Source organism: Neopelma chrysocephalum, unplaced genomic scaffold, assembly GCF_003984885.1.
Source record: "Neopelma chrysocephalum unplaced genomic scaffold, ASM398488v2 Primary Assembly neopelma1_24, whole genome shotgun sequence".
In the NCBI taxonomy this organism is placed as follows: Eukaryota; Metazoa; Chordata; class Aves; order Passeriformes; family Pipridae; genus Neopelma; species Neopelma chrysocephalum.
This window is the reverse complement of record NW_020897693.1, coordinates 25,962,080-25,976,837: the sequence shown is the minus strand read 5'-3', so window position 1 is coordinate 25,976,837 and position 14,758 is coordinate 25,962,080. Positions and strand designations below refer to the sequence as shown.

At 36.8% G+C, this 14,758-nt stretch overlaps 1 protein-coding gene across 1 annotated transcript in view; it reads right to left on the bottom strand.

Annotated features, from left to right (window-relative positions):
• The window catches only part of MEIS2 (Meis homeobox 2), a 124,364-nt gene extending 120,127 nt beyond the window's left edge, over positions 1–4,237 (bottom strand). Inside the window, exon 1 of the mRNA XM_027674226.1 lies at positions 4,174–4,237. Coding sequence (XP_027530027.1) covers positions 4,174–4,237 — 64 coding nt within the window. The remainder of the gene's footprint in view (positions 1–4,173) is intronic.
• Positions 4,238–14,758: the final 10,521 nt, after the last annotated feature.

Here is a 14,758-nt window from a genome sequence, read left to right as displayed (position 1 = left end):
GAAGCAGAGCAGAGTGGGCCAGACAATATGGCCCATGGCATGTTGCTGTCTCAGTCAGATATGATATCAATGTCTAGTCCCTTCATTACTTCATTCCTCCTACGTCAAGAAAAAGTCAATGTAAATGGCTAAATGAAGAAAGCTATGTGGTCTTTAAAGTCAAACAAGCCCCCTTGCATCAGCCATTCAACCAACAGCACATATTGTGTCAAACAAGGCATTTTGATGATCTTACCAAATTTAAAATGAAACAAAGATTAGTAAAGTCCAGAAAGTTGCCTTTTGCAGAAGTGCCCATTTAGTTTCACTCTGGTGAAACTAAATTTGCAAAAGGAATCTCATTTCAGATGCAGCATCTGTTTTCCAGTAAAGTCTTGCTTTTAACCCAATTTTCCAGCTGGATTGACTGAAGCAAAAGGAGGTCAAGTGACTTGCCAAGGTCAGCTGGCAATCCAGTGCTTTACCAAGGATTAGAATTTAGGAACCTCCTGATTAATAGAACAAATAACCTCCATGCACCAAATCCCCATGGGATGGGCAAGTCACAGAACTGGGTAGGATTAACCAGGAAGGACTTGTCTGCTCGGGTAAGGAAAATATACCCAACACAGAAGAAATACAAACATTTTCAAGTTGCTGAGGCATAATCCTAGGAATCATTTACATGCGTATGCTTGTATAATTTGTGGAGGTCTTTAAAAGACCAGTAAGGCCTGAGGTTAATATCTGATGCCATTGCATTAAATAGCATGCAAACATCTTTATTAAAAAAATTAGAATAACCCATCTCAATCCACTATTATTTTAATTATTTAAAGAGGCTCAGCCACTGGCACTGAAGATTTGCACCGTGGAAAACCCTGTTTCCTAACAAAAGGGCACATGCTCAAAACAGCAAGTAAACAAACATTCCAGACATGCCTTATGTTCCAGCAGCAGTGCCTCTTAAACAAACCTTACTAGTTACAGAGCAAAAATGGAAACTGTCTGTTTTGATTTAAATCTGTCCCCAAGCAATTTCCATCAGTTAACACAGCAGAAGCACGAGTACAGGAACAAATAAACAAACAAACAAAGAAACTTGAGCTCTCCTCTAACAACTGAACTGCCACCAGTTTCCAAAATGCAATCATAGAGCCGTCCATTCTTGCACCACCATTAAAAGCAGCTCACAGTGGAGGCAAACTGCTCCGCCCCAGCAAAGGGAGAGGGTGTTGAAATGCTAATTGCACACAAAACTTCAGTGGTGCTGGTGATTAATATACTTATTGTTATTGTTAAAATTGGAATGACAAAGAGTATAATATAGCAGTGCTTTTGTGTTGTCTGGCTGTTCAAAAGTGTCTTCTTGCACTTTCTTTGGGTGCCAGAATTACTCAACTTCATTTTACGGTTTTCACTTGCATTGAATAGACAGGAGACGTGGAAGAACAGCTATTGGAGTATTTTAAATAAAGCAAAATAGGTAAGAATGTTTTTTATTTTAGGAAACCTGTAGTGGGGAGGACAGAGGGAACTAGTAGGATATGTTCACCTAGGTGAAAAAGAATGGAAGAAGACCTGGAGTTCATTCCAATAGACAAGGTCCTGATATGTTACTCCTTCAACTTTACTCAAGTCATAATTCTTAGTCATATTTAGTCATTCCTATAAACTAGGAATGAGATTTCCTGTACAACTCACCAAAAGGCTTACATCTATGCTTAAGAAGATGAACATAAAAATGACCGTTACTAGCTGCAGTTATATGCTCAATTTTAAATATTTACTGAAACCATTTTTCTGAAAAAGGGGTGAATATTTTGCATCTTGCAGAATCAAGCTTTTTGAGTCTAATTGCTACAGAAAGATTTTCAAGGGAGAGGTGGATGGTCATATGCTCTGTAAAGAAAGTATTTAATTCATTTTTGTGGGATCAATGAGAAAAACTGCAGTCAATATTTAGAGATCTTTGCCATATGGCTAGGATGGGACTGTTTATAACCTTGACACATCAGAGGTGGGGATAACTATGCGGTGACTAACTAACTTCCCTACAGTGTCTACTGTACTTAATGTTATCTCAACCGTAAGTAGACTCTATATGTACTTACACGCCTTACATAGGCATAAACTACTAATTTTAATAAATATTAAAAGGAGGCTGCAGCAGATCATAAGCTCTCAGAAGACTACAATTTGCTCACATCATGCTCAAATGTCTTGATTCATTGCTCATCATAGTTGTCATTGACTGTATATGGTTGACATGAAAAAGTATTGACTGTACTTTAAAACCAAGCAAGTAACTAAATAAACAGATATACCTATAACATGGCCATTACACTGTGATAATATGGCTTCTGCAACAAAGATTTTACTGACTTATAACTATCAAGCAATTGCCAGAATGAAGACAAGGAACATCAAAGCAGGGCTACAGAATATTGCTGCTGCTCGACTGGATGCACATCTGTGGAGGAGGAGGAGAAGAAGTAGGAGAAAGCCAAGAATAAGAGACCCTGAAGGTCCAGGAAGCTGGGCTCTGGAGTACAGTTCCAGTGAAGAGCAGCAATGGGGAAGAGAACCTGCTGGAATTAGCCTTAAGCAGCTAATTTGAAAACGATTTGTGATTTTCAAAGCTGGTTCAGCAGAGCAAGGACTAAGCCATAAAAAGCTCAGTACAGGTATATCAGAACAGGTAGTACTAATTGGTGTAAGTCAGAATCTACTTAGAAATCCACTAACTCTTCTCAGAGAGATCCTAAGAGAGGTTTATTTTAATAACTGTTATTTTTTTACTTCTTCAGACTATTGAAAAAAATTGTGCAAAGAGCACAATAAAATATTATTTTCTTCCCCCCTTCCTCTCTCCGTATTGTTAAACAGCAGTTTGGCTTTACAACCTTTTAAGGATGTGTACTGCCAAAAGAGACTTCCATTTGCATGCAACTTTGTGACAGTGATTTTCCTTCTTAGTATATTGTCCTGCAGAACGATGCATAGAAACATGTCTAGCTCAAGGGAAAAGTAAACAAGACATTCAATACAAGACTGATAGAGAAGGATATTGTAACGTAAGCACAGGTTCCTAGTGCCTTTTTATGTCATTCCCATGAGATTGGCAGATATGGCACTGGATTTATAGATGACTTGTCTTTCTGGAAAGACAGGTGGAATAAAGTATGGCATCTAAAGCACAAATAAATACCTACACCATGTGTACATACTCCACAAAAGTAACTATGTGAAAAGTATTGGAAAAGGTGACAGAATTAATTCAAATGCCCTTAATACTTCTTAAGAGATAGATTTTCCCCAGCATCATAGTATTAAGTTTTTTAGAACGTACCCTGCCTTGAACAACCATCTGTGTCTGGGAAATGCTATCTGTTTGTCTTCTGAGTATTTTATTACAATAAAAGGAAATTTATATGGTCCCATACATGTCTTTCCAATTGTCCAGCTTCATACCTTAATAGTTATAGGAGAAATAGAAACTTTACTCACAGTATCCCAGAATGCCAAAATAAGGAACAATGTAATCTTAGAGAAGTCCTAGAGAGTTAGGTAAGGTATGTAACTCAAAAAACCAGAATGTAAAGTAAGCTCTGTGTACCCAAGTAAGATAAAGAACAAAAGTTACAGTTCTTGGGGGTGAAACACTATGACACTGTGCCTGCTCAAGAACTGAGGTCAAGACGACAAAGAAGACCCAGAAGGACCAAAAAAGGACTTCCAATAAGGGTGTGACTGTGTAAAGCAATATAATGAATATGTATTAAAAGAATATCTAATGATTATATAAACAGTATATGTAATAAAAAGCCCTGTCTATCTGTCATTTGGCACTTTCAATTAGAGGAGCTATCCTCTGGACGTCCAGCATGCTAAATAAAGAATGCCCTTTTTAACACCTACAAATTGTTGTTAAGAAATTTGTTTCTACCACTTTTTGGTATCAATAGACATGTTTTAGACTCAATGAATATAATACAAACAGAACCACAGCTTTAAATAACACAAGAAATTGAGCTCTACATACACTAAAAAATTAAAATCCAATGGTCTACTTTATGCAGTGAGAGTCTGAAGTTCCACATATCCGTTGCATTAAGAACTTATGTCAGACCCAGATGCAATGCACGACAATAGATGTTCCTGTTCTTAAAAACACCTATGTTCTTTTCTTACCTGAAAGAACCTCTCTTCCACACAACTTGAGAAACTGCGCTTCTTGGCCCACATGTGGATGCATATTTACAGACTATTCAGTCAGCCTGGGTCTGTTTGTGATTGGAAATAGGTGTTAATTTGGCAAAAAGTGTAGCATTTGAAATTTACCCAATTTGTGCTTGCAAGATCTAAGCCTGATTCTGCCTGACCTGTCTTTGGTTTAGGGTGAGGACTTGGCAATGGACTCCTCTGTCCAGTGGACCTTCAGACTCCATGGTACATATCTGGTGGGCAGGATTATGGGATTGCAGCACTCAGTCTGGTAAAATTGCTGCCCTCGGATTTCCCTGGGGGTGCAGCATGAAGTGTGAGTCCAGAGATGTTCTCTGTGTGTGTGCATCTATATTGTAAACTCAGGCCCATTTAGAAACATCAGTTTGGCTTCCCTGTATTTACCATGTAAAGTTGTTGCAAGGCAATGCAAGATTGGTGTGGAGGACTCAAATGGGAAGGCACAGTTAGGACTATGTCTAGTCTGTTCATGCTTGTGCATGTATTAGGGATTAGAGCAAACTCAGATTATTTCTCCTGACATGTTTCAGTTTTGTCTCGTGCTTTATACACCCAAAAATATTCAGTACACAGTAAATCTGGATTCAAAACTCTACATAAATTGTAGAATTGCAGTCCTTTTGACCAGGAGCTCCACCTTTGGCATCAGTGTGTCAAAGTTGCATTGCTTTTTTTTTTTGCACTACAGTGGTTGATAGTGGCTCTGGAGGGAGGATCTGTCAATAGCCAGAGAGCAGCAGAGCTGCAACCATGGCACCTGCTTCATTTGCAGTGTTCTGACACTACATCAGCCCACACTGTAGAAATTTGCATCTGGGGAGGTTTGCCCACTTTCTGGTCCTTTGGTGCCAGATGACACAAAAAAGTAGGGTCAGAAGAGACTAACCAATGTATTTGTAAGTGGAAAAGTGACATTTCCAGGCCTGGTTATTTTTCTGAAAGGGACAGGAATTTATGGTAAGTGGACCCAGCACTGCTGCCTGCAGTCAAGTTAGTTTGATGCTTCCCTTTAGAAGCATCTGAAACTACCATGTTTTCAGTTGCTTAGAACTGTATCAAAACATTACTGCATTGGTATAAACTTTTCCTTGAAGAATTGTCACTTTCAGGTTCACTCCACCCTGCCCTGAAGATTTGCAAGACCAGCTTGGTTGCTTCTCAGTTTGAGAGAAATTTATTCCACCACATTTAAAAAAAACCCCATGCATTTAGTTGAGAATCAGGGGAACAATAACTTGAAAAATGAGAGAGTATGAGAGGAAAGGTGTTTGTATGTAAACAGGATGAACTGGCATAAAATATGTAAAGTTGAAAGCCAGGCATAGGAAAGTGATGACTCTAGGGTGACGATATTGAGATGATGAAGAAGGGGAACACAGTATTTGTTCAACAATAATCAAAGTATCTGTCAGAGCACTTACTAGTGCAGAAGAGTTTCAGAGAATCACAGAGAAACTCTCAATGGTCATGGCCCTACCATTGCACTGGTAGATGATGAGCCAGATGAATAAGCTGAAAGCTGATTTTCTGGTTGAAAACCAATGTTGATGTCAGTACAATGCCATATGCCAAAAAAAGTTTTTATATTACTTTACAAAACATAAAAAAACTAACCTTGTAAAGCCAGGCACTCAAAAGTTAGGAAGTGCTCATGATTAGTTGTGCAATCTTTGTTGATCAAATAAACTTTTGTGATACAGCTATTAAAGGTATGTTTTTCCACTATGTTTCCATGGGATTGTGTCTCATGCAATGTACTAGCATGCTTGACTCCCAAAGAAGAGATGAGTTTAGATGTCCGAAAGATAAGGATATCCTAAAGATGCCCTAAAGGCAGTTCTTCATATAATATAAAAAAATCATGAAGCAGAAAATCTTGGCTGTTCCCAACACTCCTTGATGGACTCTAAAGAATCAGAGAAATTTAGTATGTCAAATAGTCCTACTTTAGGGAGGTTGAGATTTACCTTATTAAGGATTCTATCTTCTTCAGATTGGTTCTTTGACTATATAGGTTGTGTGGTGAATGATATGAGGAAATGCTAAGGAAAAAGATATTATTTTAAAAATAAAGCAACTGATCCAAATAATACAGCTCCTTTTCTGTCTGTCCTGGATTCTTCAAGTCCAGGATATTGATTGTATTAATTCATTCAGATTTTAAATAGCTGGCTACTTGTGTTTTTCTCTTTTTCTGACATTTAGGCTGGAACTCTGGTGCTGGACTGGCAAAAGTGCTGCAAGATAAGTGAAAGAGAGCAGCAATTCTGTCAGAATGAAGGGGTGCTCCATGCCATACTTTCCAAAACATTAAGTTGTAGACATCTCAAATTGGGCATCCAGTGTAATGAATTTTTTTCAGCCTTAATCTTTGTGCTTCATTTCTCTATATGTTACAAAACAAATCATATGGAAACATATTCTCATTTTGAAGAGGTTTTGCAGAAGTAAAATAGTAAATATTTGTGATGATGCAGACACAGTTAGAGAAAAACTCATGAGGAAATTAATAATTCTATCTTGATATCTAGATCTGAATCCACTCGAGGAATAATAAAAATAAAAACTGTATTGGATCACTGCTCATTGAGCATCTGTGCATGGAATGAGGCAGAGGACCCATGGGAAAAAATATGATGACATCCTGTAATCAAAGCCTTTATCATAATCTACCCAAGAAAGCTGAATGAGCATGGTATGCATTGCCTTAAGAATTATAGTTTTTCTCATATTCCAGAGTTTGCTGATTCAACAGGAACATTCTATTACCATCATTGTACATATATGCCAAACAACAAAAAAATCCCAATGCAATCCAATCTGAGATGCACTGCAGAAATCACTACTGGTGATTTAATTAATTTATATTCATGAAAAATATTTTTGATGCTTGTGAATAGATGACTAAGGATAGGTCTAAAATATTTAGAAAAGTCAAATAGTTCTGATGTCTGGATTGGGAGAGGAATAAAAGTTTTGTAAGACATGTGCTGCTTTTTCCTTTCCTAAGAAAAAAAATCAAGCCTTAATCCTACAACGATGTATTAAATCACTTATTCATGTGACAGGTAGGAGAACACAGATATAATAATCTACCAGTCTGGTATCTGTTATCCATTGGGAGCCATAAAATAGATCTCAGCAGGATGAATGCTGTGCACCCACGCAATGTACAATGCTGTGATTACAGTAGGTAGGTGGTTTGGGTAAGAGTGGATTTCAGATATGCAGGAGTCCAGTGTAATGTGTGGTATTGTTTGCAGAATTTTGTGGGGACACATCCTGTAATTGTAGGCCTGGCATAATGTCTGATTGATTTGCCTTTTGTGCCACTGAGAATCTAGACCCCTTAGGAAAAAAATGATGTCTTTTCTGCAAAATTTTTTTGAGAATCTATTTAAAAAGAAATAAATTAATCAAAGCTGATTTCTTTGGGAACACTCCATTTCTGTAAAGGACATAAAATCAATTTACACAGTCACATTTTTATTGCCTGTAACATTGTAGAACACCTATAGAACAAAAGTCACTCCTAAGGGGACAGTCTATAGCCTCACAACTACCTTCAGTAAAAACCACAGGATTTTCAGTATCCTGCACGATTAATAGAATTTTGACTAAATATTATTGATAAAATTCCTAAGGACTGCTAACAGTGTCATCCAACTAACTTGTCTTCCCCTCATTTGGTCACACCTTGCTGCTTTCAAGTATTTGTGAGTCCAGTTGTATAGTATACTTATTATACCTTACCTTTATGTAGTATATATTTAAAAAATGCTGTGTCATTTATGATGAAAACCATAGGCACTGTTTTATAAGTGGTAAGAAACTCTGCCAAGGAGTGCCTGCAATTGACCTGGTGGTAGCAGAGAAAGCTGAAACCTTGGTAGAACCATTCCCAATGTTACCAACTGGAGGCCCATACTGCTATTTCCATGAAAAATTCCCCATATGGATTTATTTTGGGGGGGTAGTGCTATTTCTATTCTTGCCACCCTAAGTCATGGGGGGCAGGCTAGGCTAGATTTTCATAATTCTGTAGTTGGCTATATGTCATTTGAAAAAAAAAACCAACAAACAAACCCCCCCCCCCAAAACCCCGAGAGAAAATGATAGCCAAATCTGTTCCTTTGTAAAAGAAATCTTCCAAAGCAGCCTTTCCTTAGGTTGATTATATCTTTCAGTTAGACGGAAATCTTCTGTGGTACCTGTGGATGGCCTAGACAGTGGGATCTTTATTTGACTGTGTATTGCAATACTTACCCTTCACATTTAGAAGCTGAAAGGTTTACAGTCTTTTTTGAAGATGCAAATAGGAGAGATAAGCATGTACATATGCAAGGCATCTATCTCTTTCTTCAGAGTACTTTGGCCATCGTGTCAAAACTTACATCAGTGATCACTGGACTGACCAGATAGTGGCTGGTTTTACTTTTTCTTCAACAGATTTTTCAGAAGGTTTTGGTTGTGACAGGAGAGTCCCATAGTCGGTCAGTTTTGGTGCCAGAACTGACAAAGGTTTAGCCCAGTATTCTAAAATGAAAATTGGGAAAAAATGGGTCAGGCAAATGTCAGGAATCTTGCTGCTGGAAAAGTGAAGTGCATTGTATACTCCCACACTGGGCTTGCCTATCATAGCAAGTTACTAATTATTAATTGTGCATACCTTCATAAGATAAACTATTGTCTTTTCCATTAAGCAGTAATCCAATAATGTGGTTGACTTATAAAGTATCATTAGATTGTAGATTTAGCATCCTGTTGTGATTAGTATGGCATTTCACACATTTCCCATAGCTACTATCTCAGACTGTCAGTAGATATCATTAAACCTGCTTACAAGTCGTACTTGAAAGATTACTTTTGTTGTATTTTGGAAAGGTTGACAACTTTCAAAATTAAATATAAATGAAAATTTAGAATAAATGTACCCCTGCTTCTTGCTGCTCTGAGCTGGTAGGGTCCAGGTTCTCCTGTATTTTACTGGGAAGGGCGCTATGCATGTTGGAGGGTATTTCTTAAGGTTCAGCATAGTACACCTCTGGTAGATGGAACGTGCTTATTGGAAACATTCCTTCTCCATCTGAATTAAAAGTATTCATAATTTCCTCTGATGAAACAAGTGAAAGGGAGCATAATAAGACATACAGATCTGGCCAAAGACTGGAAAGAAAAGAATTATCTCTTTCTGGCCAAAGAAAGGACCACAGCTTCTTCTGCTGTAAATAGGGGTGTGCATCAGGGGAATGCTGAGTCAGCTGCAAAAAATTAATCAGCCTTTCATCATCTTGGCTCAGGAAAAATGAAGTTGTGCTAGGGGGAATTGTGAGGGAATTCAGTAACAAAGAATTATTCTAGAAAATTGCTAACATTGAAGGTGGAGAGGAATTTATTCCTGTTTCTCTCCAGATGTAGGCTAGAGAGAACTTTCTTAACTTCTCTGACTTCAGATTTGATTGAAACAAGTCATGCATTTTAAGAGTGTTTCCCTCCCACTGGCTCCTCCAGGCATTTGAAAATCTGGCCACTTTATGTGGATGTTTGAGTAGGTTCCAACATCATTCAAACATCTAACCCTGTACTTCTCTACTTTTGTCCTATATGTTTAGTTTGACATTTAAGATTCTTTGCCTTCAAATCTCTGTGCTTCAGAAAACAGCTAAAAATCTCTAACAAACACACAACATACAGGATTCTTTCCTGGTCTAGGCTCCTTTAATGAGAAGAACTAACAAAAAAAATTAAAATATTCAGAACCTCAAAAGTAAGTTGTTGATAAACACCTCCAAGTTAAAGGAGAAAGAGTTTAAAATTGAGGTACCTTAATTGAATCCAGTAGACCTAGGCTAATTTACATCAACAGAGGATCTGACTTGAAAAGATTACATATCTTATCTGAAATTTTTCAGCACTGGAAACACTGAAGCAGGAATCGGACAAGCAGCAGCATCATTATGAGATTTCCAGTACCTTTCTCCTTAAGCTGTGCTATTTTAAAGGAAAATATGTGTGATAGGACTGGGTAATGCCTCTGACAGATTCCCCCATTCATAGTACCAAGAGCTGCAGTAGGGCTGAGTACAAGAAGAATCCTTGTGATCTCCTGCCCCAGTGAATTCCCCGCTGCATGTAGCCAAAAGCCAGCCTCTCCCAGAATATTAAATCCACTGAAGCAGAACCTTGCAACAATTTATAGCAGGTTTCTAGGTGCTTAGTAGCCATAGTGCTTTTCTTGTTTATGGCCCATAGTTTCCTCAGCCATAGTCTGTAATTTCCTTGCTGAGGTCTTACTCTCAGGTCTGCATACATTTACATGTTTTACTCTGTAGGCTTTTAAGCAGCAAATTATACAAAATAGAGGTGAGACCTCTGCTAGTTGAGTCTTTCTTTTATTGTTTCCATTGTAGTTGTGTCTGGAAAATAAATAAGTTAAGAACTTGAACTGACATAAAATAAATGACAGTTCAGGTTCTATAGGTTCATGTTTATGACATGATTGGCCCACAGCCATTGCATCTATTTTGCAGTCTACAAGATGTCCTTGATTTGCTCTTCTACCAGTATGATAACAAGCACATATAATCTTTACACTCTGAATAGGCTTCTAGACTCTGCCTGATTTTATACATTCAACATTTACATTGTTCTTCACAGAACATTCTTACATTGTTCTTCTCTCAGGTCCCTTAAATAATCCTTATGTTTTCATCCACATTGTTTTCATCTTTCAAACTAGGTTAGATGAATATAAAGAGAAAAAGAAGAAAATATGATAAATCAAGACATTTGTGAAATCACAGAATTAAGAAAGCCTTCCTTCATAAAAAGGATGGAATTTTTCTTCCAACAATATACAAATTACGATAATCCAAACAGAACTGCCCTAAATATTTTCCAATTTGTAAAAACACCTTCTTCTTCTTCCTTTTGAGAGTAACTATGCCAAAAAGCCATATAATGATGGTAGCAATACTGGGACTTTGGGTGCATCCATGCAGATCTGTTGGATCTCTCATCTGTTTTTGACACATCGGTCATGAGATTTTTTTTTCTCTCTTTTTTAGAGATCTCACAGAAATAGTATCTGTGACATGACGCCATTTCTTTCTCACTGAGCATATGTTGGAACATGTATTGGAGCCTGATGAAGAAATTTAATTTTTTTTCCCCCCTCAAGACTCATCAGATAGACTTCCAAGGACTCTCATTTTGTTTACCTTCTTGTTAGGAAGCACAAACAGCCGAAATTTCAGCCTGGTGATGACCCCATATTTACAAGTCCCTGACTTTGCTAGGGCTACTGAAAGTGCAAGCAGCTTTTATAAAGGGTGAAGGTATGAATAAGAGCTGGTTGGAGTTCAGTAGAAAGAGAATGGTACAAGATCAACCAAATGAGAAAGTAATAGCAATTTTATAATCAGAATAATAATTTGTTTGTCAGTTCACATGGGAACAGGATTGTTGGATTCTTGGTAGCTGATCCATAGTCAAATATCCTTGTCCAGGTATTCTTTATTTCTTTCCGTTTACCTTGTCTGAGCAATGACATCCATTTCTTCCTGATATGTTATATGGTTAGTTGCTCCGTGTTTTTGGTGGTTTCTCTAATGTACATCAGGCTGGTCTTTATCTTAATTTAAAATAACATCCTGCAAAAGATTGTAGCTTCCATCTGGAATACCTCTGAGAGCAACCCTTTGCCTAATTTTCTCTGAGGTACAGTGGCTTCCTGGGTTCTAGCTAGATCTTCAACATCAGTTTTGATCTATGGGATGATACTGTCAGAGATTGAATGCAGTATCAAAATCCCACTGAAATTCAGTATGCTTTAACTTTTTTTGCTAAACACCTTTCAATTCTTCTAACAAATCTCAGCCAGAAGAACTTAAACAGAGACCAGGTTATATGGTTTAATATTCAGGATAGATACTATTTCTTTCCTACAGCAATCTTGGCAAACTGAGAATGAGGCTTGTAGCATTATTATCAGTTACTGACAAACTACTTTAATTTTCTGAAAATTCCCAAGTACTTTAGTTAAGTTTTTTTACTTCATTTTCAGATAATCAGAATACACAAAGGTGGTGTGATTGTATCACCACTTCTTGTCTCAAAGAAATTTTTGTAATTATATGAGAAATGAATCCATATTAACCTTCAAAATCTACCATTCTTAGGTGAATGGCACCAGAAACTTGACCATTCACATTATGATTGTCCTGAAAGCACATATCCAGAATATGCTGAGCTTTTGAGGCAGTTCAGGTAGTAGATCACTTTAAGCATTCATAGTGCATGGAAGCCAGTGAAGCAGGTATTATGGAATTATATTAAGATACTTATGGAATCATATAAAAAACCATAATGGGCATTGACAACTGGCAAACATGTTGCCTTTGAGATGTCATCCAGAGACCAAGAAGTGGGATTGCTCTTTGGTATCCAAGTGATGACTCAATGGGGATGAAGAGGTGTCTGGATGAGACACATCCAACTATGATCTATAAGACTTGAGCATTATAGACGAGAGACAGACAGACAGACAGATAGACACACAGATGGATAGGTCAAAGGGTACTGAAGAAGAGCTGACTCTAGAACTCTAGAGCAGACTCTGGAAACACTATATTAATCTTCATGGCTAAACTTTATTTTCCTGAAGTTCAATAGAGTTTTTAGAGGGAGCTATACCTTTATTCAGCATGAAAAGGTTTTGATTTTAGCTCCACAAAAATCAGGAAAATTTTGACTTTGAAGCAGAGGTAGTTAGGAAATTCAGAGTCAAGTAATAATTTCACCTTTCAAAATGGTGGTAATCAAAGGAGACAAAAAAGCTGCTGGAAATTTTTATAATTGCTGCAAAAGAAAATGGGATGTTTAAATTATCATGAAAAAAAGCAAATCCCTTCCACACAAGACAAGGAAGCTGTTTCTATACTGACTCCTACAAGGTCAAAATTTAGCCCTTTGCTTGGAAATGACTGTCTCTAAAGCCTTGCATCATGGGTTCCCACTCAAAGAGATGAACTCTCAAGGATGCTTTTTATTTGGCTAAAAGTGGTTTAGTCTATCACTTAAAAGTGGATCACTCAATTTCTTTAAACAGTATACCTCTATATAGTTTTAGTGAGTAGATTTAGTACTTACAATGGCATAGATATCTGAACTATTTAAGTTATGGCAGCTGTGGATAAAATTTGTCAGTATTTTCTGACTCTTACATAAGTATGTCAACAAAATTTGTATTTGAACAAGGGTCCTCTCTTTCTTCCCCCTAGAGTAAATTTAAAAGATCATAATGGCACAAAATATCAATATGATTTGGGGGAAGTGCAAAATTAGCAAGTCAGCTCACAATATGAATTCATCAGCATTGATGAAGGCTGTGAGATCAGCTTTATAAAACACAGTCCCTTTATGGCAGACTCCAGTGAAGACTTTGGTTTCAGCTTGTTAGACAGGGATACTCAACAAGGATTCCCTTGTTGTTTCCCTTCAGAAGACAGACAACGATTTGGATCAACTTTTCATTTACAAAAAGAAAATGTCTCACTGGACTCATAGTGATAAAAAAAAAAATATAAATATTAAAATGATTTTGAGGTACTTTTTGGTTATTCCCTTCTGTTTCTCATAGGGCAACTGATGAATCAATATAAATAAATTATCCTAGATCATATAATGGGAAAAAGATTATGTGATAATTTTTTCATAATAATATTTGAAGACATGAAATGCATGCTGAGAAAATATGAGGGATTTGAAGCCACTAAAGGCTAAAGCTATTTGTTTTCCAAAGATTAGGTGGATATTTGAGTATAAGTTTTCACAATCATCATACCTTCATACTTCAACTGGAAACACTTGGCATTTTTAAAAGACGAGTGTAATATGCTCAATCTGTTTAAGTCAGCATATTTTGAAACAAAGTACAGAAAAGTTTGCCCACTTTTTTTTATTCCACAAGATTGAGAGGTACCTTGCACATGCTTTCTCTGTAATTTGATTTAAAAGTAGGAAAAGAAAATCACTTGATTCACTGAATTTTGAGACATCATGTCATTAGTATAATTTTTGCCATTTGAACAACAATCTAAATGCCAACCAGGACAAAATTAACAGCAATTCCAAAGATAAAATATTAGTCAAAATATTCTTCTTGTCCTTAACTACTTATATGTCACTCTTTGGAATACTAGAATAATGAATATAATGTATAGAACAGAACAAGTTTTGTCCTGTTGTACATGCTTTCCTTCTGAAATAAAAAAAAAATTATGTCAGTGCAAAAGACACTTGTGCAGGGTTGTTTCTTGCCTGATACTGAAGTTCTATGTGAAGACAACTCCTATTTTGCAGGATTCATAAATGTACCTTTGCCAATTCATTTATCAGATAAAATAAACTGAAGAGTTTTTTAAGAAGATGCATTTCTGGTTAAAATTACAGTGACATTCTATGCAAATTTAGATTTTATAGAAGGAATTGTTTACAATGACATATTATTTAAACTCACCATCAGTCTCAT